This window comes from Ictalurus punctatus, chromosome 10, assembly GCF_001660625.3.
Source record: "Ictalurus punctatus breed USDA103 chromosome 10, Coco_2.0, whole genome shotgun sequence".
NCBI classification, from domain to species: Eukaryota; Metazoa; Chordata; class Actinopteri; order Siluriformes; family Ictaluridae; genus Ictalurus; species Ictalurus punctatus.
This window is the reverse complement of record NC_030425.2, coordinates 12,221,741-12,246,955: the sequence shown is the minus strand read 5'-3', so window position 1 is coordinate 12,246,955 and position 25,215 is coordinate 12,221,741. Positions and strand designations below refer to the sequence as shown.

The 25,215-nt window shown below is 38.0% G+C and overlaps 2 protein-coding genes across 7 annotated transcripts; one reads left to right on the top strand and one right to left on the bottom strand.

Annotated features, from left to right (window-relative positions):
• The first annotated feature begins 914 nt into the window (after positions 1-914).
• On the top strand, positions 915-18,987 carry chaf1a (chromatin assembly factor 1, subunit A (p150)). 5 transcript variants are annotated; one of them, XM_053683369.1, is made up of 16 exons: positions 915-954; positions 3,942-3,992; positions 5,906-6,522; positions 7,273-7,323; positions 7,461-7,705; positions 7,800-7,860; positions 7,998-8,066; positions 8,204-8,421; positions 8,851-9,022; positions 9,184-9,264; positions 10,207-10,302; positions 12,610-12,853; positions 15,609-15,750; positions 16,081-16,387; positions 16,617-16,701; positions 17,149-18,987. In XM_053683369.1, the coding sequence occupies exons 1-16, from the start codon at positions 930-932 to the stop codon at positions 17,250-17,252; spliced, it is 2,568 nt and encodes an 855-aa protein (XP_053539344.1). In that variant the 5' UTR covers positions 915-929; the 3' UTR covers positions 17,253-18,987. The 5 variants fall into 5 exon arrangements, with proteins under 5 accessions (XP_053539344.1, XP_047014069.2, XP_017333376.1 ...); XM_047158113.2 differs by lacking the exon at positions 915-954 and adding an exon at positions 1,013-1,156; XM_017477887.3 differs by lacking the exon at positions 915-954 and adding an exon at positions 2,705-2,836.
• ubxn6 (UBX domain protein 6) lies at positions 18,157-25,215 on the bottom strand. 2 transcript variants are annotated; one of them, XM_017477889.2, is made up of 11 exons: positions 25,021-25,215; positions 23,908-24,062; positions 23,633-23,697; positions 23,399-23,527; positions 23,199-23,296; positions 23,027-23,102; positions 22,858-22,942; positions 22,155-22,374; positions 21,873-22,003; positions 20,285-20,433; positions 18,157-19,137 (listed from the first exon to the last, which is right to left on the bottom strand). In XM_017477889.2, the coding sequence occupies exons 1-11, from the start codon at positions 25,101-25,103 to the stop codon at positions 19,012-19,014; spliced, it is 1,317 nt and encodes a 438-aa protein (XP_017333378.1). In that variant the 5' UTR covers positions 25,104-25,215; the 3' UTR covers positions 18,157-19,011. The 2 variants fall into 2 exon arrangements, with proteins under 2 accessions (XP_017333378.1, XP_017333379.1); XM_017477890.3 differs by lacking the exon at positions 25,021-25,215 and adding an exon at positions 24,668-24,821.

Here is a 25,215-nt window from a genome sequence, read left to right as displayed (position 1 = left end):
AATTGGAATAAAGTTGGATTGAAGTTGTACGTTAGATATTCGCAGAAATGCGGAAATTAAGGGACCGTCTCTAAAGTTACATAAGACATTGTAATACATGATTCTAACTTCAATAGCATTTGAAGATGTACAGTCACACAAGCAACTGGAAAGTGTCCATCTAGATATCAGGTATGATGCACACCTTTTAGATTTTTGATATTTATTAAAATAAACTATTAAATCATATATAAATATTGCAATGTATTAATATCAAAAATCTAAGAAGTGTGCATTATAGCTGACACCTAGATGAACACTTTACAGCTTGTTATATGACTGTAAGTCATTCCCTTCAAATGCTATTGAAGTTAGGAACGTGTTTAACAATGTCGTATGTAACTTTAGAGACGGTCCCTTAATTTCCGCATATCCGCGAATGTCCAACGTCATACCAAATTTATGCCAGTCCTAACTGACCCTGTGTCAGTGATCTAGCAATTCTAATAGGAAAGGTAAAATCAGACTGTTCTTGTGAAAGTTTGGGTGGGAAATGTTGTTATTATGGTGTACAAAGGTTTACTGTCGTGTACAAATGTTTGTTATGGTGCACATACACACACTCAGTGCGTTTACATGAACAACAATAATCCACTCTTAACCTACCATGTAAACAGCGATTTTTCATTACCTTCTAATTAAGGTCATACTCGAAGTAAGCAATAATCGAATTAAGACAGGTGGAGTACTCCTATTTTAGTCACATTATGGACGTGTTACAGACATGTAAACACCTTAATCACATTACTAACGTCGGGTGAGAGTTTTAACGGCATTTTGCGACAGGACACGATCACAGCAGTTCTCAACATTTTACGACGAACAAGTGCGTTCAGCTGTGTCCCAAACTGCATACTTGCCTACTATAGGCCTGTAGTGGGGAAAAATACATGTATCTCGGCTACTATATAGGCGGTAAGTACTGGGTTTGGGACGCAGCCAATGGCTTCAAGCAGTTGTCTATTAGCACGTATAGCATGACAAATAATTAACTGCACTTAAAGCGTTCGTAAAATAAATTAAATAAAAACACCCAAAACTCTATACGGTACCATAATGAAGATGAACTGTATGTTGATACGGGAAATTGTGGAGGGACGTCGGACGGCGTGGAATGGTGACGTAATGACGTGTGCTGTTAATCTAATTATGTTCTAAAACATGTAAAACGGGAACATGACATGAGTATTCTAAAATCGACTCATGTAAACACCGTAATCACATTATTATCTTACTCAGAGTAAGGTCAATAATTAGATTACTGCTGTCCATGTAAACATAATCACTCTTTCACACCTGGGGCAATTTAGAGTCACTAATCCACCTAGCTGCTTGTTTTGTGGAGGGGTAACCAGAGAACCAGGAAACCAGAGAACCCGGAGAAAAGAAAAAAAAATTGGGGTTGAATAACGGAACCTGGAACTGGGAGGCAGCATCGCAACATGTCGCAGACTGGCTGTTCAGTTGTCCTTTATTTAGCCTAAAAATTAAGAGACTTCTGTAGAGCTCTTTGAGCGACAATAACCCATGAACAAGGGTCTCAGTTTCTTGCTCCCTTTAACTGTCATGATGATCCAAGATATATAATTTTCAGGTGTTAGTCAGTACACAGTGCAATACTCATATTGCCCTTCCACTTACAATATAGTACATCCTTTTTTTTCTCATTGTTTTATTATTTTTATTATTTTATTCTTTTTAAAAATATATTTCAGTAATGTAATGATACTATGTTGATGGAAAGTGGAATGGTAATATAGAAAATGATGGTCAAAACATATTTTACTAAACTATTGCAGTCTAAGTGCTTGATAAATATAACATAACTTAATTCATGTGATTTCATGCAAGTAGTCAGCATCAAACAGGAAGTTGATCCCAAAAAGTTTGAGCAGAAAGACTGACATAGTCTTTGGTTAGAGTTTTATAAGGTTCTAAACTTGTCATGACTAATATATTACACATAATTATGATGCATATGCGTAAGATGTATTACTGTAACAAAATAATGACAATGTTCATTCAAATCATTTTCATATGTTTATAATGTAATAATTTTGCAGATTATACTTATCATGGCTTAGTAAACATGATTTGGTCATTTGAGGCAGCATGGTTCAGATTAATTGGGACAGTCTTAAAATTATTTATTTTTTTAACCCTGTTATTTTTTATTATTACTGCTATAAGAAATGGATTATAGAATGTTACACAGGCCATATGTAGTATGCTGTGTTCATACAATATTAGCATATGTTGATGAATTTAGAGGTGTCCTGTTACTGAAATTATTTATCAATGCCATGAATAAGTATGCTACAAATAAATAACGTCTCGTTGAGAAAAGTGTCATTGAGAACGAAAGTAAAAGCCTGAACCAGAGAATATAGGTGTTCCTAATTACTAAACGCTATCATTAAAATAGTTTTTGATTCATTCTGTCAAAAGGATGTCATCCTAATTTATAATATGGTATAAATATATATTTTGTTCTTCACATGTAGGTCGTCAACACCTTCAGGATTTCAGAATGATGTCATGTCTTGGGGAGGTTTTTTTTAATTATGGAAAGAAAGCTTAGATCATGTGGAAATTCAAAAGCATGAGCGTTGAGATGGAGGCGTGGCCAAACTCCTTCAGGAAGTCCCGGAAAGCACTTGATTTCCGTCTCGCTGACGGCAGCCAATCAGCGGCGGGGACAGAGGCTCGCGGATAAGCTCCCGCCAATTCTGAGTTGAGCGCGAGGGAGTTCAGCGGGGATGTGAGGCGGTCAGAGGGGAGGTAGTCGGAGATAAAAGTCAGTCCAGGAAAAGAAGTTATTGTTATTTAAAAAAAAGAAAAGAAAAAAAACCACCTCGTAACGACACTCGACAATTTTGTTCACCCTTTACAAGTGTAAAGCCAATGAAAGTTTCGGACGTTCGCTCGACGTGAATAGCTTCTTCACTGCTCTGTTTTTATTTACACCTGAAGTGTTTTCTCGTGAATTTTCCTCGGTAACTTGCCGAATGGTGGTGGTGATGCTCGCGGCCGAAGACCTTTCTGCGGCCGGGCCTTTAGCCTGCACGCCTCGGAGAGGTCCGAGTGGGAGATATTTACTATATTCACCATGTTTTTATCATGTTTATAAGATTTTTTTATGCTTTTCTTTGAAAGCTAGGCTAGTTAACTACTTGACATTTAGCTAGCACTCCGAGTTGCTAGTCGAGAAAGCTAGCTTTCTTCTTTAGTAGCTTTAGCTCTGTTGGGTTTGAACCAGCACTTTGCTCTTCGTAAACTTTTCTCTAGCTGAGTAGATGAACAGCAACACGGCGGCTCGTCTTTCAGACCAGCAGTTGTGTAATACTAATTCAGAGAGCTGTTCGTGGTGAATAGTTGTTGATTTTGTGGTATTTCTCCTTTGTATGCGGCGCTAGTTAAGGGCGCAGGCCCGAGCTCAGACCGCCGGACTCGGCTCCTCTGAATGGCGGGAGAGCAAAAGCAAACATTTTATTACAGTTAGCTTCAGCTCTTTCTCTCATCGTGTTGTGGAGACGTTAAATGCAGAGTTCACTACATTTACTGTGATGTTTAGTAAACAGTACGAGGGGAACTGATGTGCTGAATGGCAGTTATTTCATTAAAAAGTAGCTAGAGCTAAGGTGAAGCCACAAACAGTCTTCCTTTCCCCGGCTAGCTGTTATTACTGTCCCCGGCTGGAGCAGGGCTCAGCTGCTCAGATCACTTTGTTCAAACTATGGCTCGGTACTGGAAAAATAAAGCCTATAGTTAAAAGTTTATTTCTTAATGTTTATAATCGTACGGATTTTTTTACTTTGGACCTAATGGACCTAATGGTGGTTTTGAAGCAATACTAAGACTGCTGATTCAAAATGTCTTCTTTGCTTCTTCCTCTAACACAGGTATGGAGTGTGTGGACAAAGCCAACACTGCCAACAAGAAGCTCGTTCAAGGTAAGTAAAATCTCCATGACCTCTCGGTTAAGGATTTAAATCAGTTCTTCTGATTGATCAGTGACGGATAAATAAAACAAGGCTGTAGATGATTCTCAGTACAGGGTGGACACTGTGCAACACCATCAGCAATTAAAGTGGGGGTATTTGTGATTTTTTTTTGTTACACTAGGGGGAAAAGCATTTCAATTTAATAAGTTTAATCCAAATCTCAATAACACAAAAACAGGTCGAGCGGTAGATGTCAACCTGCATCTAATGTGTCATATTGGTGGAAATTTCAAGAGTACAAAGCTCTGTGGCTCCAGCATATAACTAGAATATTGTTGAACAGTTAAACAATTAAATCAGCTTTAATGTTTAAAAGCTGGCCTGTTTTTAATTTGAGTTGTTACTGTTAAACATGGTTCAACAAACTAGTGATTAAATGTAAGTTTAAACTCTGATATAAACCTTTCATTGGGATTAATTGTAATTGCACACCATGATGAATTTACAGTCTAAATTACTAAATAGTGAGTAGCTGCTCTCAATGGTAACACTGACTACGTTTACATGGACAGCAGTAATCTAATTATTGACCTTACTTTGAGTAAGATAATGTGATTAAGGTGTTTACATGAGTCGCTTTTAGAATACTCCTGTCATGTTCCCGTTTTACATGTTATAGAACATAATTAGATTAACAGCCCGCGTCATTACGTCGCCACGCTGTCCAACGTCGCCACGCTGTCCAACGTCCTTCCAGAATCTCGTATCAACATGCAGTTCGTCTTCATTATTGTACCGTATAGAGTTTTGGGTGTTTTTATTAAATTTTCTTACGAACACTTCAAGTGCAGTTAATTATTTGTCATGTTATACGTGCTAATAGACAACTGCTTGAAGCTGTGGGCTGCGTCCCAAATCACGTACTTACCGTCTATATAGTAGCCGAGATACATGTATTTTTCCCCACTGCAGGCCTATAGTAGGCAAATATGCGGTTTGGGATGCAGCCATAGGCTCTTGTTCGCCGTAAAATGTTGAGAACTGCCGTGATCGTGTCCTGTCACAAAATGCCGTGAAAACTCTCACACGACGTTAATAGTGTGATTAAGGTGTTTACATGTCTGTAATACACGTCCATAATGCGACTAAAACAGGAGTACTCCACGTGTCTCAATTCGATTTGTGTTTACTTAGAGTATGACTTTAATCAGATTAAGGTAATAAAAAATTGGTGTTTACATGCTAGTTTCGTAATCAGAGTATCAGGTTAATATTGGATTATTGTTCATGTAAACGTACTGACTGAGAATTAAATGTCATAGTAGTAACTAATTTCTTTCTTTTGCTTTACATTGAAGAACATTTTATTTATTTATTTCGTCTATTTATTTATTCATTCATTCGTTCAAGCCATTTCAGCTGCTAGATTAAAATTATTCCCTAATGGAAATATAAATCTAGGTTTAAGATGATGGAGCAACAGTACTAATCACTTGAATTTATGGCGTTTGGCAGTTGCCCTTATACAGAGTGACTTACTCATCTAATTTATACAGCTCAGCAGTTGAGGGTTCAGGGCCTTGCTCAAGGGCATAGCAGTGGCAGCTTGGCAGTGCTGGTATTTGAGCTCACGACCTTGCGGTCAGTACTGTAGTCCAACGTCCAAAACCCAGGATTTATAAAAACGTTTAAAGTTTGATACATCTGGATTAATACATGAACTTTGATTCAATACAGGTTAAACTAGAAGCAGACTTTACACAGGGTATTAATCAGTATAATTTTTTAAAACAGGTTAATTTAGAACAAACCCTATAGCACAGGTTGGCCATTCAGAAGTGGAAAAATCTCTAAATGCCATTCACTTAAAAGGAACTTTTTTTTTTTAAAGAAAGAATCCAATGTATTCTGCTGTTTTCCAGCACGTCTTCCCTTCAAACGACTTAACCAAGTACCCAAGGAAACCGGGAAGCCCAAAAGAACCAGAACAGCATCTTCTGCTCCTTCTACCGTTGAACCCAGTGCTTCTGATGGGGAGAATGAAGTTGATGCTACCTCTGCACCCCTGCAACCAAGACCTGCTCTGATAAATGGCCGCGGGCCTCTTGATGGTTTTATGAGACGGACCAAGTGTTCAGTTAGTTCTGCTTCTGCTGTTATCGACCTTACAGAGGACTCGAACTCCACTGATGTCAAGATACCGCTTTCCGCTCCTGTGGATGCATTGTGTCCTTCTACAGGTGAAGCTGCAAAAAATACCCAAAATGTCACCGAGACAGAAGAGCCAGAAGTGGCCTCTGCTGTTCCCCTGTCGTCAGAAGAAACTATGGAAACCGATGAAGCAGAGGACAGTGTTGCTTTCTCCCAGTTGGACAGCACTGTGGAGTCTGAAACCGACACTGAGCAGATCGCAGTCACCAAGCAGTCACAAGACACTGAAGAGAATCAGGAGAATGAATCTCTGTTGTCTACCAGCTCTGTGTCACTGGTCGAGAGTTCACCAGAGCCCAGCAAGTGCACATCAACCACTTCGCCATCAGTGAGTACACAAAGCATTTGCATTTCAGAACTTTGCATTCGCAACTGCCATTTTATTATGTGTAATGTCCATTCTTAAACATCACAGACTGATTGTTTATACATTATTGATGGTTAAGTCAATTGATTATAGTTAAGTCATTCAGTGAGGTGCTAGCTTGAGCATTTCTTTGTTCACATACACTGAATAGGGCACTTAACATGGGTAGATTTTGGCAATGACAAAACTGTAAAAAAAAAATAATATATATATATATATATAAATATAAAATAATAATAATAAATAAATAAATTACAAATTCAGTCCCGTGGCGTTTTTTTAAATTTGTGCTTCAGGAGCTTTATAGTAACTCGTATATTATAGGATTACCCTAAAAGTATGCCAGGCCATCCGCATTATTTTGTAAGTATAAACAAAAAATGCTTTATGATCTGTTTTATTTTGATCTGAGCTTTAAAAAAAAAAATTTATAGCCATGCACCTGTCTCTCATATATATATATATATATATATATATATATATATATATATATATATATATATATATATATATATATATATATATATATATATATATATATATATATATATGAATGAGAATGAAATGTAAATAATTAGATTACTAGACAGCTTTGAATATATTGTTCCAGTCCAGCTTGATTGGTAGTGCACTAGTCTGAACGGAGTCTGTGGATAAATATGCTTTTTCATTGTTTGTTCCCCCCCCCCCCCCCCCCCCCCCCCTTTATAGGAGTCAATGATGGACACTGAGCAGAAACAGTTAAAAAGACGCTCTCTTAAGGTGAAAATTTGACTTGTTAGATCCTCGCTGAGTATTTGGAGCATTGATGTTTTAAGGCATATTTGTAAACCAGGACTATCTGAAACAAAGCAGTTCGGTTATCTTCCTGTTAAGATGTTTTACTACGTATCCCACAGAGCACTCAAGAACTGGAAGAGAAGCAGCGACAACGAGAGGAGAGAGAGCGGCAGAAGCAGGAGGTCAGAGCTGCCAAAGAGAAGAAAAAGGAGGAGGCACGGAGACAGAAAGAGGAGATGAAAAAAGAAAAACAAGAGAAGAAGGAGAAGGAGGAAAGGGAACGGCGAGAGAAAAGGGAAAAGCATGACAAAGAGAAGGCAGAGAGACAGCAGGCAAAGGAAGAGCAGCGTAAAGTGAAGATTGAGTGAGTCTAGTATAATCTTTTTATATTATTTTATTTAATATACACTAAAGAGGACACATTGGGTTACCTGTTGGTGTGACTTTATTTTCTTTAGGGCTAAACTTGAAGAGAAGAGAAAGAAAGAAGAGGAAAAACGGTTGAGGGAAGAGAAAGAGGTGACACACACACACACAATCTGATTGTTACTTTTAGCTGTCTTTAAGCCTCAACATCTGTGTGTTGTCAATATCGTGTGTTTCTTTACTCAGACATTGCAATTCAGCAGCTCAGTCTTTCTTTAACTTCTTTTCAGAGAGTCAAAGCCGAAAAGGCTGAGATAACTCGATTCCTGCAGAAGCCCAAGCCTCAGTTAGCACCAAAGGTAAGATACAAGACTAAACTTTATGGACCTGTGCGTATTTTAATTGTTTTTATTTATGTATTTATTTTCTCCCATCCATATGGCTTTATACTATGAAAAATACAAATGGGTACGGTGACTCATAAATCGTGTTTCAGACTCTGGCATCTGTCTGTGGGAAGTTTGCACCATTTGAAATCAAAGAACATATGGCTTTGGCACCACTTACCCGAGTGCATTGTGAAGAGGCAGATCTAGAGGAGCTAGATCGATACCTGACGGAACCAGATCGTACTCTCGACTGCTTAAAGGACTGGATAACCCATAAACCCCGCAAGTCAGGACCAACCAAACCCAAACACACAGACATGCAGAGGTTAGTCCACACACACACATCTAGAATTAAAAGGAAGAATGAACATGGAAAAAAAGCGTTTTCCCAAATCACTAGATCACAAGTTTGAATCCTGACTATGGCACACCCCTCTATGGCTGGCAGCCAATGGAGTTGGTTGGGGTGTAACAATAAAAAAAAAATCCGGTATGGGTGTAACGGTACACAAAATTAAAGTTCTGTGCAACTTTTATCTAATGCATTCTTGATGCAGCAAATATGAGATTTTTTCTGAAAATGTGTTTTTGCTTTCAATCAGTGATTTTTGAATCCTGCATCTTCCTGATTTCCCTTCTATCTTGCTTGTTCGCTAATGATCAGCAGCTATGCAAATCCTCCGTTTTGGTATTTATCATTTGAATGAGCTGTAATTCCACCCCCAGTAAAAACTTTATTCTGCTTTCTATACAGAGATTGCACACTGGTCGATGATGGCCCGAAGACAGAAGGTGTTCCTGACCACAAGCGTTACGGACGCATGAAGCTTCTTCAGTTTCATGAAAACTATCGTCCTGCCTACTGGGGCACTTGGAGCAAAAAAAGTACACACGTATCACCTCGCTGCCCTCTCAAGCTGGATAAGGTGAAAGCCTCTCGATTATGTTTCCTAATAGTCATTACCCAAAAATGGGTGTATACTAGGACTTTACTGTAATGCAAAGTTTGACAAAAGTAAAGTAATGACTTTATATTTCATTATAAAGAATAAATTGAAGTTGTTTGTATTGTAAAATTGTGTGTTAGGATTTGCTCGACTATGAGGTGGACAGCGATGAGGAATGGGAAGAGGAGGAGCCAGGAGAGTCCCTGTCACACAGCGAAGGAGTGAGTGATGTGTTTTTTTTTTTTTGTATTTGATTTGTAATTATATATTTGCTTTTGATTTATTACAAAATAAACAGTACTGAATATACCATGAAAATGTACTGTACTTTAGTAGAATAAATATATTAACTATTAATAAATATTAAAGATGTACATCCAAACTGAACCAAAATGTAACACTCCAAAAAAACAAAAAAAAACAAATAAATGGAGACCTCCAAAATGAATCAAAAAACACTTCAAATAACGCAACAAAATTGATTAGTCATTTTTATTTTGCCTCTAGAGGCTGTTCTCATACTGTATAAGGATAGCTGACCCTTCTCAGCTGTTCCTGCAATGGACGCAACCGAGAAAAACTATCGGCGTGGATTAGTTCGGTTGTCGGTGCTAATCAGCAAAACCGATCAATAGGTCGACCTCCACCCATTATATTTACTTATTCGGTGAATGAAAAGGATGGCATGCTCCATGCAAAAGCAGCCTTCTGTGTAAAAGGAAAAGGAAAAGCAATGTGGAGCAGTCTCGCTTGTGATGTAAAATGATCTAAATCTGTAAAGGTACCTGATTTAGGTCCATTTTAGTTTTAGACTTTTTTTATTTTGAGTACTCAAGATCTCTAATGCCGTAAACTTTCACACCATGATAGTGTTGCTCTTTATATTAAATTATTTGCACATATTTATAGGGCATAACAAAATACTCATGGTTCTTTCACTAATCTGTTACTATTGTCCTAAACTGATTAACTGGGTATTCAAATTCACACGTCTAATATCGGATGGACTCAGATCTCAGTTAATTTAGTTTTTATATATTCGTGTACTACAATTTGTTCAAATGTGGCTATTAAAAAAAAAAAGGTATTTTTAAAAAAAATGATTGCAGTTAGAGATGGATGTAGTGGTGAATTGATGGATGACTTTCATGCTTCCTTGACAGGATGATGACGATGAAGGTGATGACGATGATGAAGACGATGGCTTCTTTGTGCCGCACGGTTATCTTTCAGATGGGGAAGGAGCACTTGAAGATGAGGTATACCTGTCTAAAGTGATTTTCATTCTGAGGTCAAGGTCTATAGAACCTTCACTTCTCATAGATGTTGATGGAATGAGAGTAAGGTAACATGGAGCAGGGTGTCCATGAATCCTTGAGTCTTAAATTCTTCAATGTAAAAAAATAAGGCCTTAAGTAGCATTACAATGTCTTAAATCCAATTAGCTTAATCTAGTATTAATCTATCTTAAAACAGTGGCTTAGTGGTTAGCACGTTCACCTCACACCTCCAGGGTCCGGGGTTCGAGTCTAGCCATGTCTGTGTGGAGTTTGCATGTTCTCCCTGTGCTGCGGGGGTTTTCTCCGGGTGCTCCGGTTTCCTCCCCGAGTCCAAAGACATGCATTGTAGGCTGATTGGCGTGTCCAAAGTGTCTGTAGTGTATGAACGGGTGTGTGAGCGTGTATGTGATTGTTGCCTGCGATGGACTGGCACCCTGTCCAGGGTGTACCCCGCCTTGTGCCCGATGCTTCCTGGGATAGGCTCCAGGTTCCCCGTGACCCTGAAGAAGGAGTAAGCGGTAGAAGATGGATGGTTGGATGGTTATGAGAAGTGAATTTAAAAAAAAAAACTCCTGCTGTTTTTGCCAAAATAAAAGTCACAAGGTCTAACACATGTGTATGAAGACAGAAATGTATTACAATTTGTACCCCAAATAAAAATGTATTATTAAGTACAATAGAAATCACAAAATGTTTAAAAAAAAAAGTATTGTCTTTACAGAAAATTCTGTATATTTATAACATTACTTGTTACATTACCCTGGGATTAAATGACAAAAAAAAAACTTGTACACACTGCTGCAGGGGTTTCTAATACAGCTGCTGAGGGATTGATGGTAAATTTGACATCTTTTTCTCTTCTGACTGCCGTAACCATCTCTATAGTTTCTTTTCCTCTTGGAAAGTCATGGAAAGGAAATACTGGGGTTTTTTTATTTCACTGTTGGAGCAAATTAGGGCTACAACTAACGAATATTTTCGTAATCGATTAGTTGGCCGATTATTATTATTTCGATTAATCGAATGGTGCAGGCAAACTTTCACACTTTTTTGGGGTTTGTTTTTTATTCTTTTATATATATATATATATATATATATATATATATATATATATAATATAAAATATAAGAAAAAAATTAGTTTATATTGTAGATAAATTCTTATTTTTAATGGATGCACAGAATTAAACTACAGTCCTAAATTAATAATAAACTCCCTTTCACTGCACCTTGTGGCTTCGCTGTTACTCGCTGCCTTTAGGAATATTATTTTACTTGTTTACTTTTGATCATAGTGTTTTAATTAGACATTACAGATGTCATGATGCATGATACACTCAATCACTGCGTCTACACAGCACGTCATCAGCAACGCGGCCTCGCTACTAACACATCACTTCTGTTATAATAAATGACAGAATTTACATTGCAAGCGTGCAAATACAGCATATATTGACAAACTTAAACTAAACCATTTAAGCAACTCACACCAGTTTCCCCTGGCCCTTAAACACAGTGGAGCATCTTGGATATAAACATAACTTTGTGCTCGTACAGCACTATTTGAACTCCGCGGTGTTTAATATAAAATGCTCCCTGCCTTAGAGGACTTTCTTCCTCAGTTCTTCCACTCTGATGGTGACTGATGTCTTGTTGGGAATAAAAGTTAACACTGACAGAAAGTAAACTGAAGAAAGTCATTGTCTGTGAATCTGGGTCTTTGCTAATGCTAGCGTCCGTATGACGTCATGCACCATCGCCTAGAAGCGGTTTATACTTCCGGTTAGTAAAAGAAAACCGCTAGTGGTCTATTTGAGATGATATTACCTTTGTAAAATCCACACACTAGACGGTAGTGCAGAGTGCATAGTGTACAGTACTTCATTTAAGACACAACTTTAGTATTTACTCTCTGAAGCGTGTTTTCGGAAGAAAAGTTACGTAATGAGTAAATATCTCCCGTGCCGCACGCAGACCAACTAATCCATAATGAGATTCGTTGACAACAATTTTCATAATCTATTATTATTGATTTTATTGATTAGTTGTTGCAGATCTAGAGCAAATGGTAATGCAAAAAGGATATTTGCTGTGGTCTCCCATCTGCCTCTATGGAAGTTTATCCTGCTATATTTTGTATTGTGCATGAACGCAATCTGTTCTAGCTGATGTATTGTGTAGCATGATTGAAATGACTTGCAGGTCTGTTAAGTTTCTGTGTGTGTGTGTGTGTGTGTGTGTGTGTGTGTGTGTGTGTGTGTGTGTGTGTGTGTGTGTGTGTGTGTAGGAGGGTGGTGACCCTGAGAAGCAGAAGGTGCGTCAGAAGCTGAAGGCTCGGGAATGGGATGAGCTGATGGCTAAGAGGAAGCTGAAAGTGCTTGAGGCAGTGGTGAGGGGCTGCGTGTGGGAGGGAGAGGATCCTCTGCCAGACATGCTGCAGCCCTATGCGGTCTGCATGATGGAGCCTCTGAACAGTGAGGAGCCCAACACACCTGAAGAAAATGCCTCATGCCAAAAGAGAAACCTGCAGTGTGAGTTTATGGAGTGTCTACTACAGTGCTTTAACAGATTGTTTGCTCTTGCTCTGAATTGAATGTTTGACTTTATTAAATGTATATATGTGTATATGTATATTACTTATTCAAACTGCATCCTAACTCTCTGGGTACTGCTGCATGTGAATTGTTAAGTTAATTGTCTCAGTAATTATTCATGAAATTATTTCTTTCACACTTATTCAGCTAATTTAATTTAGTTTAATAAATAGTTGTTCTGCACTCTGTTTTAAACAACAGAAAATGGCCTTTATTTCAAAGTGTATATTTATTAATTAGGTCTGTCAATTGAATGATTTTCCTAATCCCGATTAATTGCACACTTTCCATATAATTAATCGCATCTTTAATTGCATTTCGAATTCATGAAATACCATAAACTGTAATGCTGTTTAATTCAAGGGGTTTTATTTATTAATAATCACAGATCTAACATGCAGATATAAATTAAATACATACTGTAAAACTTCAGTGCAAGTACAACCCCAATTCTGAAAAAGTTGGGACAGTATGGAAAATGAAAGGGGGAAAAAAACAGTCATTTGAAAATTCAGTTTCTTCAGCTGTGCAACTGTATGGGGCCTTTGTTGCCTTAGTTTGCACATCATAACACACCATACATTCTCAATCAGAGACAGGCCAGAACTGCAGGCAGGCCATGCTAGCACCATGCACTTATAATCTGGGCAGAATGTGGTTTGGCTTTGTCCTGTTCTGGATGGCAGCGTATGTTGCTCCAAAACGTGTACATATCGTTCTGCATTAATGCTGCCCTCACAGATGTGCAAGTTCCCCACGCCATGGGCACTGACACACCCCCATACCATGACAGACGCTGTCTTTTGGACCTGACGCTGTGAATAGCTTGGATGGTCCTTTTCCTCTTTGGCCCGGAAAACACGACAGCTTTTTTTTGTCCAAAAGCTGTCCAAAAATGTGAGATGTTGACTCGTCTGACCACAACATATGGTTCCACTGTGCTACTGTCCATCTCAGATGAGACCGAGCCCATTGAAATCGGTGGTGCTTCTAAACAGTGTTGATGTGTGGCTTCTGCTTTGCATAGTAAAGTCCTAACTTGCACCTGTGGATGCAGCGGCGAATGGTGTTGACTGACAAAGGTTTAACAAAGTATTCCCGAGCCCATGTCAGGATGTCCATTACAGTATCATGACTGTTTTTAAGACAGTGACGTCTGAGGGATCGGAGATCACGTGCATTCAGAAGTGGTTTTCGGAGAGAAGATAATCTATAACTACACTATCAGACCATTGTTCTCCAATTGGCTCTGATATGCTGATAAAGTTCATCTATTTCTACTGCTGGTATACCCATCTACAACTATACAGGTCGACACTTCTCTCCTTCACCGCTCCTTAGTATTATAAAGTGCTATTTGCCATTCAGTCTTGATTTGGATAGAACGAAATGGAACAAAGGTCACAACTTGATTGTCATATTTGGCTCAAATAAAAATATTTTTATAATGTTCAAACAGTGCAACAAAAGTTCATGTGATGAGCTCATACCAAGGGAGTTTTGGTTGCTAAACAATGTCCAGTATTCTCCCCTCAATGCAACTGTAGTCTGGAGTGCCCCTGCCCTTGCCATATCGGTTTTCACACCAGTGTGTTTAGTTTTTTTAAATGGTTGGTTAAAGACATTGTACTTCTGTGATATTTAAATTTGCTAAGACAAAGGTTGCAAATATGTCACTGCAGTATGCAAACAAATAACACATGAAAGGGTATCTCATAATGTATTACCACTGTATCAGTAAAAACTAATATCTGTCATTAGTTAATTTGAGCTAATCTGTTATATCAATCTACTGTTAAGATGAAAGTCATCACAAAGTGCAGGCCTTGGGGGGAAAAATGGCCTCCATTTTAAAAAATAAATAAATAAATAATATCTAATGAATCTTTCTGAACCTGAAGTCAAAATTGATGATCTTGGGCAAGGTCCATTTAATCGGAGTTTACTTACCTGACATTAGTCAAAAAGGCAGCATGCACTGAGCAACAAGCGTTAATGCTTTTGCCTGAAGCCTAATGCTGTTTTTATGAAGCAGTGGTTATTTTTAGGGAGCCAATCACCAAAGACTGATGAGAAAAAGAAAAACATAAATACCTTGGATGTTTTTAAATTGCAAGAAGAAGAAAAAAGAGTAGTAATCACAACCACAGGTCAAAGTAGCAACAGACAACACCACAGGTCATGGCAGCTGCTGCAGAAATGCCACCCTGCTGCCCGTTTATCTAGATCTTTCCTCCTACAGTCAGAGAATTCTACAACTGTCTGTAGTCAAAACGGACATCATAAGTGAAACTACAAATCATTCTTGAATCCCTGTGCCTAAAGTTATAGCTCTGCTTTCCCGTGATTCCTGAGGCAACAGTTGTAGCACAGCGCATCTGTGCATGTGTGGCTCACAGAGTCTGGGTGCTTATCCCCCCCCCGAAAATATTGCTTTAATTTGTGCTGTGAAATTGTAACTGTTTTTGGTTTCCAGACAAACTCAGTTTAACTGATGTATGCGTAACAATAGTACTAGATACTAGAGGTATTTTCCTTTGCAGTAACGTCCTTAATCCTTAACGTTGCTATAGAATTGCAGGCAGAAAAACAAACATTTTTTGAAGCTTAGATTATATTATATAGTGATGGAAGGAGCTTTATTTGAATACTCCACGATATTTCAACTGTTATTGGAATTTTGCATTCACAGGGCTCTCTCAGCTGTTGCCCTTGCTGCATGGCAATGTGAACAGCAGTAAGATGATTATCACCGAGTTCCAGGAGTTCTGTCGCCAGCAAATGTCCTCACCAAGTGGCAGCCCACAGAGCTCTGCAGACAAAATCCCCCCCAGGTTACTCCGTCTCTTTGTCCCTCTCTCTGTCCCTCTCTCCGAAATAGAGATGAGTCTTGATTTTACAATTTTGGCATAGTTGTCCTCTTGTTACTTTTGTTTATTTTTAATTTTGGCTAGTTCAAATAGCATTTAGATCTTTGCAATGCTTTCTGCCTGTCATAACAATCTCTGATGCAAAAAGTGATGCTTAGTGATTATTCTGCTCATGATGTAGAGTAAGTTGGAAGATTCGAAATCATCTTAATTATACACGTTTGGGAAATGAGGACTATGATTTGTTTTGCTAGTCATGTTTCTAAAATTGCTCCCCTATTAAAATTCACTCAGGATTCGACTGAAGCGTCTCATGAAGGAAAATGCGGTATACGAAAAGCGACCAACTTACAGACGTTGCTGTTGGTATGTTCACGGCGATGTCCTGGCACGTTTTGGCCAGGAGGCCTTACCAGTGCCCTGTCAATGGACCTATCTCACCCCTGGAGCACTCCCAGCCCGAGATGAATCCAGTGTGGTGTCACAAGGCTCTTCTCCTACTGCATCACATTCCACTTCGACCACTCCCTCCAACAAAAGGAAGAGTGGCAGCAACCAGTCCATCACAAAGTACATGAAGAGATGTGGAGAACCTGAACAGGTAGAGCCTTTTTTATTGCAGTGTTCTGCTTTTATGCAAGTATATATTTGGATGTAAGGATGTTTCTTTTTGTGTAGTTCTTGGTAGTGGTAATAATAAAATGTTATTTATAATGCACTATTCAATGACCCAAAAATGCTTAAAAAAAATAAAAATAAAAAATTTAATATGTGAAAACACACATATATGAGTACCGCTTCCAAGCTGAAGCTTGCTGTGTTCCTTTTAGGCTGAAACGATGGAAACTGATGGCTTTCAGGCAGACACTGAGGATGAAGATGATGACGACTGCATTATTTTGTGTGAGCAATCCGGTAGGTGCAAACCTTCAACTCCATCATATTGCTGAGCTTAAGGGTGATATCTACTTGTAACAATGAGCTGAACATCAAGTAACACCATTTTTTTAAAGTAGGAGCTTGATAATTGTATAGGGGGTTGCATGATTTATAACATTAGGATTGTTTTTAAACCATTAAACCAAGTGATACGAAAACAAAAACAATGAATGCTTAATTTAGAGTACTGACACCGTGTCTGACTGACTCCATGATTACTTACAGTATTGTTCCATGTTACATATGTATGGCAATTATTTATCGTTTGCATAGGTCTGACATTTGGACAAATCGAACTCCCCCAGGATTCTATATAAATATTATAAGCATAAGAATCACAAAAGCTAAAAAGAATGAAAGGTCATCTACACTAAAGGGAAGCTGATCAATGACCGTCCTTTCATTCTTGATTTCTTAATCCAGGATCTTCTGAACAGAACAGCCAAATCTCCAGAACAGAAACCAAGAACACAGAGGCGATGGAGACACTTCTCTCTCTTCCCTGCCCTACACCAGCTACTGCCTGAGGCACCACTTCTGTTTACTTTCTGTCTTAACTGTGTATAAGGGGCTAAAAACCTAATCTGCAATTACAGGTAATGCACAGTATTAAAGGGCCACTGAACGAGCAGTTCAGTGCTATTTGGTAAAGGAGTTGGCTGATGGTTCACTCTAACAGTCTACTACTGGACAGGATTCAGCTCTAACAAGGCTCTTTTCAACAAAAGGCAGCTACCTGTGGTGGTTGTGTATAAACCATCTAGGATCTCATGGTCCACAGTGGCCCAACACCTCAGCACATGATTCTGGAGAACTCGCAGCTCAGTGTAAAGGCCCCATTTAAAAAAAATAATAAATAAATACATAGTCTCTCTCTCTCACTCAAATTTTATATATATATAAAATTTGTTTTTCCTCAGAATACTTGAACTGGCTTATCTCATTAATGTGTTTTTTTTTTTTGTTTGTTTGTTTTTTAAATTTATCGCACTTTTATGTCTTTACTTTTCATATCCACATCTTGGTGCCTGCCTGCCAGCGGTTCTGTGGATTTCTTGTTTGTAAAAAGGAAAAAAAAGACCCCACACATGCTGTTTGTCCTCTAAGCTGCTATACACAATATAAACGATATTTAAAACCTTCACAATGTGTAACATTTAAATAATGGTTTAGAGGTCCCAAAGGGGGGGGGGGGTGGGGGTTAATCACCAAGTTAATGTTTTGATACTGAATCTCCAAAATAACATCTATTTGCTGTTGTGATGGGTGTGTTACAATAATTGTTTAAATAAAGCATTATTTAAAAATCTTTGTTAAACACAAGTGTAAATGAAAAGGTTATAATATCAGGTCATCCTGTAGTTAATACAGTGCAGTAAAGTGGAGTTCAATCCCTTGTTTATAAACACGTTGTTCATGAAACGACTCATCTTTCACAATGCAGCCTTAAACTTTATTACAGTAGACTTAATCAGGCAGATGAACACAGAACAATGATATTATAGCACATGGAAAAATTTGTGTTATTATTCCATTGTATCCATTACATTCTTGTCTTGTAACGGAAACAAGCACGTTTCATACTGCGGTTGGAAAAGCAGTGAGATGCATTATTATACTAGCTACTGGAGCAAGCAAATGACATATTTAGTGTTCAAGGTTCTTTCACAAAATGGTTTACTGGTTTGTGAGGAGGTAGGCTGTTGTCCTATTTTCTGGAATGAATTTAGAATGGAAAACGTTAATTTATTCCTTCCATTTAAATATGAAAGCTCTTCCTTTTAAATTTGAAATATCAAGTAAGAATATAATGTTGCCTGGGTGAACTAGACAGCTTTTATGATAATTTTAAAGTTAGGTACATTTGACAATTATTTATCAAAAGATTTGTTTTGATAACAGAAAGTGCTTTAATGCAATAGTAAAGCTTGGAGATAATCTCTTGTAAAAGAGAAGTTGCCAGGGACAGGAATAGTTTAATACCGACAGCATTACAGTGCAATAGAAGTTATAATAGTGGGTATCACTACACAAGAATCCTTTTCAAATGATTACAATCAGTGACAGGATGCACATTTTGCTCAGTCGTGCTGGCTCTCCTGACCAAATGATCCACAGCTTCTTCAGCACTAGCTAAAACACAAATCTTGTGAACGTTTCTTGTCCTGTAACACTATCAACATTCCCATAACTGAACACAGGGTGGTGTGCATTTCAGCAGGAAAAGGACAACCGCTAGAACAGCAAAGTGGGAACGGGAGGCCCAGGCAGGGTGAGCAGAGTTGTTCAGCTCAGAGTCTGCAAATTCTTTAGCAGTTCAGGCTTCAGCACTGAGCTGCTCTGTCCTCCAGCTGCGGCGATGTCTGCTTGGACCGCAGCGTCCCAGGAGAAAGTCAGCAGAGCTGCAGGGGCCTAAAAAGGAAGACAAAAATCCAGAGCAGCAACCAGTAATTTTTGATAATCGATTATGAAAATCATTGTCAACGAATCTCATTATCGATTAGTTGGTCTGCGCGTAATACATTAACTCATTACGTTACTTCTGTTCCGACAATACACTTCCGAGAGTAAAAAAAGTTGTGTCGCAAATGACGTACTGTACACTAACGCACTGCACTGCGTACTCTATCGTCTAGTGCAGTGTTTCCGCCGACCCCTAGTGGTTAGTAGTGTAATTGCAGGGGGTCCGCAGGAAAGTTTTAAAATAATATATGTTTAAATATATATTTGTTAAATGTATCAAAATATATTCAAATGAGATGTTTTAAAATGAATCAGTTTGGTTATTCACATGCATTCACAAATATCACGTTAGCTGAGCTTACCATCATTCATTGATTGATTGATTTATTTACAAATGAAATGATTTGCAAAAACCTGAGTCGTAGACAAGTTCAGATGGATGAAATACACAAAAGATAATTCAGAGAATCAAATTAAAATGTCACACCACCAATAAAATGTAACTGAACCTGCTATTTGAACCAAATTCCCTGGAGACTGACAGGTTCCACCAAGGATTGTAGAATCAGTGCTTTTTGTGCATCCATAAAAAGTAATGCATAAACACACACACACACACACACACACACACACACACATATATATATATATATATATATATATATATATATATATATATATATATATATATATATATATATACACACACACATACACACACACATATATACACACACACACATATACATATACACACACACATATACATACACACACACACATATATATATACTTTTTATAGATTGGGAAAAAAGCACAGAATTAAACTACAGTCCTAAATTAATAATATATATTCTGGTGTGTGTATTTTAACACTCAGTGTGTGGATTTTATTTTAAATAAATGAAAAAAATGGTACTGGAAAGCTGCCCCGCCCCATCCGATTAATCGATCAATCAAAAAATAATCGGCCAACTAACTGATTATGAAAATAATCATTAGTTGCAGCCCTACAAAACTCCATCAAAGACAATTTATCAATAATTTCTGAAATCTTATTTGCGATAAAATAAATGATTTCTTAGTGCCTACGTACAAGGCTGTATTCATTTAGTGCCACGTCCTCGTCTTCCTTTAGTTTCTGGTTTCCTGGTGCAATGAGCTCAAAGGGTTGCCAACCGTTCTCCAGGGATTCACGCACAAACTGGTACAACACTGCTACCTTATCCCATGCCAAGAAAGTCCCTGTGGGCATATGATAAGCAAGTAAAAAAAAAACTCAATGGGGAGTTTGATTCGTTCAGTATGTACAAGAAAATAGTACTACATTTGGTCCTAACCACAGTAAACACTAAAAAGGAAAAATATCTGCCTTTACAAACCACCCACAATGTAGTTGCTCAGCCAAGGCAAATTTGGTATCTGACATTTATTTCTTTAATGTTCTTGCACTTGGAGCTACAAGCCTATAGCTGTTAAGTTCTGACTGGTCAGGTGTCGATTAATATTCTATAACGACTAGCATGACTCTGACTCATGAGTCAAATTACAGGTTTATATTAATGCACTCGTAATACGTTGTTGTTTCTAGAACAGCATACAGAAAGACTTGTATAGAAGACAGTCAACATAAACTAAATATAATAAACCCGATTAAAAAATGTTATTCAATAAAGAGAAACAATTGTTGATGCGGTGAAATGGTGAGGATATTTATCTAGCATTTTTGGAAGGAGTCTCCAGTGTCAGCACTTCGTAACAGTCAGAGTTAAAGCTGTTCCTTTAGTTTTCTGCCATGGGACGCTCTTCAAGACACAGGACATTGTGCTTTGCAGTTTCTATATAACATGACAAGCTGCAATTTTTTTTTGGTCTAATTATTCATTACATTACATTACATTACATTTATTCATTTTATCCAAAGTGACTTACAAATGAGGAAATACAAGCAAAGTGATATATCAAGCAGAGAACAAGTAGTGCTACAATACAAGATTTATAATGGAGTTCTAGAAAAGCAAAGTGTGCAGAGTGGAGGTGTAAGAACCAGAGTAAGGTGTTTTTTAGGGGTAATTAATTTAATTTTTTTTTAAAAAAGAGAGGAGAGACTGGTGCTCTTTTTTTTATAACAAGAACTAATTTGTTTTGCAGATGCTGTGCAATGCTTTTGAATAAGTAAGAATTGTAAGTGTTATCAATGTGCTGGGGTATAAGTGGAATAGAACACTTTGGGACATGCTTTTATGCGAAAATAACCACACCACCCCATTGTTTCTTTATTTTCCCTTTAACAGCACACCCTGACGTGTTTTGTTCCTTACTTATAAACAAATTGAATGCTGTAACATTATGCAGGCAGCCATTTGGACATGCGAATCCTTTTTACAATGTGGAATTGTACCGAAAAGCTGTATGCTTTGCAGATGATGACGATAAAGTTTAAGATAAAGAAATTGTCTCTTTAAAAAGAGATTGTAGGAAGATTTGGGCATGTCTTTACAGAAAGGATTTTAGGATCGAATCCTGAAGTAGCTACGGTATATTAACCACGACCAAACATAACTTACCTGATCATGTATTGAAGGGGAAACTGTACTTTTTGCTAAATAATTTCTTTGACATGCCAAATGTGTTCTTGGTGAAAAGTACATTTTTTAGCTTGTCTGTGAAACAGGATTGCATACCCTGTAGTATATTTCCATCTGGTAACCTAACCCTCAGCAGGGCATAGTTATACTTCCTTCTCTCCCTTTGCTCGTCTTTTTCCCGCATGACTTTCGTTCGCAGCATGGCGTTTCTTTCAACTAAATCGCTTCTGAAATACAGAACATTTTGTTTACATATTCAATGACAGGCAAATAAAACTGTCTATTGACATAAGGAGAATCAGCAATTAGAGAATCATGTTTCATTCACAAATATTAAATTCTGGATTAAAGATATGAGAAATGGGCTCATTTTCCTACTTAAGCTGCTGCTCTCGTTTCAGCTCCTCTGCAGTCAGGTTGTAAAAGTCCGGTGGCAGCTCGAAGCGTGTTGCGTGCTGTGAGGGTCTAAAAGCTTGTGCATGGCGGTCCAGCTTGGCTCGTACAGGTTCTCCGTTCTGCAGCTGCTCCTTCTTTTCCTTCATCTGCTCCAGAGCTGCAGCATCCTGCTCAGCCAACACCAAGAACTCTTCTGTGTCCTCTGGAGAAGTTCAAGAGAAGCATGTGCAGATGTTATTCACAACAAACATATTTATTGCAATTCTTCCTAATTATTCATTACTACAGCATTTACATTACAACATGGATTTTTTCCCCCAAATCTTAAAAAAAACAATCTCTGGACATGGGTTAATATATTATCCTTGATTGGAGGCTTCCTGTATGAGATATTTGACCAAAATGAGAATGGTCCATTCGGAATTGTGTGTGTTGTTTTTCCTCTCTCATGTCACTCTGCACGTGTGATTCACTGTTGACTTATTGATACATCAACCTGTTTCAGTACGAAATTACAGTGGCAGTAATTTTTGGACATTTTCTCTACTTTCTTGCTCTGATCATTACCAACTAATTAAGAGGAAGTAGTGGGTGGGAACTGGTCAATGCTAAATTGGGAGAAAATGGGGTATAAATGAAACCAAGGTAATGTTTAAGCAGTATGATGAGGTTTAAATTGGCTCACCTTGGCCATCCACTGGCAGCACAGTGCTCTCAAACCCCAGAGCCTGCAAGAACTCCCGACTCCCCTCAATCACGCTCACCTTCTCCTGAAGGAGGCAGATAATATAAATAATAAACTGAATGTGTGACATACTAGTGATACTTTTTTTTTTTTTTTGCCTCCAGCTCACCTGGAAGACTTTGTTGCTGACTTTAATCTTCCTGTACTTCTCTTCTGTTGGATTCTTGCAGATATTATCAATGTACCTGCAATGTTAGATTAAGAAATGAATCATGAGATGCAGGCTTTTTAAAAACAAAAACAAAATATGAAAAGCAGCACACACTCATCATGATGCTCACTTGCTTATGATGTCGATGGCACCCTTCACTTTCTCTCTGTCCTTGTTAAAAGTGTGAATCATCATAACAGAAGCCTCCACTGGATTCTCAGAGAATCTCTGGAGAAAAAAAAAAAAAAAAAAAAAGTTAAGTGTCCTACATAACAATTTGTTCCAGTTCAAGAGGTGGTGTTGATTGTGTATAAAAAATAAAATACCTACCAGAAGAATGGCCTCCTTTATGTGTGTCTCTCTCTCGCTCTTCTTTAACTTTTCCCCTGTCAGAGGGCAGATGAAGTAAACTCCAGACACAGAAAAACATGCGGCCTCCTTCACTGGAACATTAGAACCCTGAAAAAGCCATAATACACAACTGATCAGTATAATAAAACCAAATAAACCAATTACCTCAGGACTAAATCGTGTATTAATCATGCCTAATAAATTGTTTCTTGCCTCAACATCTGTGCTTTTATTTTCCAATGCTGTGGCTGCAGCCTCCGCCTCAAGCTCCCTCTTCACTGAAATTGAAAAAATAAATGAATGGGAAAAAAATCGTACTTACCCTAACTCCTTTTCCTATTGTATTATAGTTACTGAATTATAGTTACTAACTACTATAGTATCCATCATGTTTACCAAACTCAAATGTTTATTACAAAGTCAAGACTTCTGAAAAAAACACTAGTTGTCCTGTTGCAGCAATTGCTTAAAAACGAACTGCGGCTCACCCTGGTTTCTGATGGCGTCCTGTGATGTTTGTGGTCTGGGTTTGTGCTGCTGCTCGATCCTGGCCAGGGCAGCAGCTGCAGCTCTCTTTGTGCTCTCGTTGGGGGCAGGGCGAGGCTTAACCTGGTTAGCAGTCTGCCCTGCTGCCTCCTTAGTGCTATAAAATAGATCATAAAATTGATCAGGGTTGGAGTAAAGAGGTGAAAGTGGAGAGAAAGTGGGAACATTTTTATGGACTATACAGAAATGAAATTTGTCCAGGTGGGACTGACCAATGCATTAAAGGAAAACTCCACCCTGAAACACATTAAATATGTTTATGGTGGATTTAATGAGCTGGTCAGTCTAAAGGAATAAAGCACTGCTTTATTAAAGCACTGCATTGCTTTCTTTAAGTAGGGCTAAATCTCACTGCACCACTATCAGCAGGCAGCAGAATGGCATTGTGGGTAATTTGAAAATAGACCATAATCGATGAATAAATGTTAATCTGAATTTAATTCTAATATAACTCTTGGATAACATTATAAAGATTAAAAGGGTGGATTTTTCCTTAAAGGCCTAAACAAAGTCTGGCTACAAAAATATTTAAGTTTAAGGGTTTGTCTTTCACCATGGCTTTTATTATCAAAATAATTCAGTTAATATAATGTCATGATCAGTATCATGTTAAACTAATTTGTACTGAATACTAAGAAGCAGCACCAATTATATGGAATGGATAAATAATAAATGCAATTAAATAAGGGTGCTGTCACTAACCTTTTCACCATTTTGATGAAATATTTGACCCCGTGATGTCAGGAGGCCCAACATTTCTAATATATGAAATGCAGGATTAAAGTAAGTCGACGGAAGTCACTAAGAAAACGTGTCGTTATTTAATCAAAATGTCTGAAGCTGGCTGTGGTTTAACTTCATGCAGCTGGTTAATTTAACACTGCATCCCAAATGGCTCCATTTCATAGATTCAGTGCACTAGATAGGACGGATACGGCGTTATTTCATAAGGAAGAGTAGGTACATATAGAGTACAGTGATTTGGGATTAAGCCCAAATCTGTAATAACGGCTGTCTGTCAAACACCTGATATTGAGCTCAAAAGCACTTTGTACCTGGTGTCATCAGTGAGTTTCTTTCCTTGTCCCGCTGATTTAAATTGTATATCCCTTTTAATGCCTTCGAAAAACTTCTTCATTGTTATTGTGGTGATATTAAAACCGTAAGAAATGTTTGACTGCACATATAAAACCAGCAAAGTAACTTGTTTACATCAACAGGAGGAAGCGCGACACAGTCCGGACAGGAAG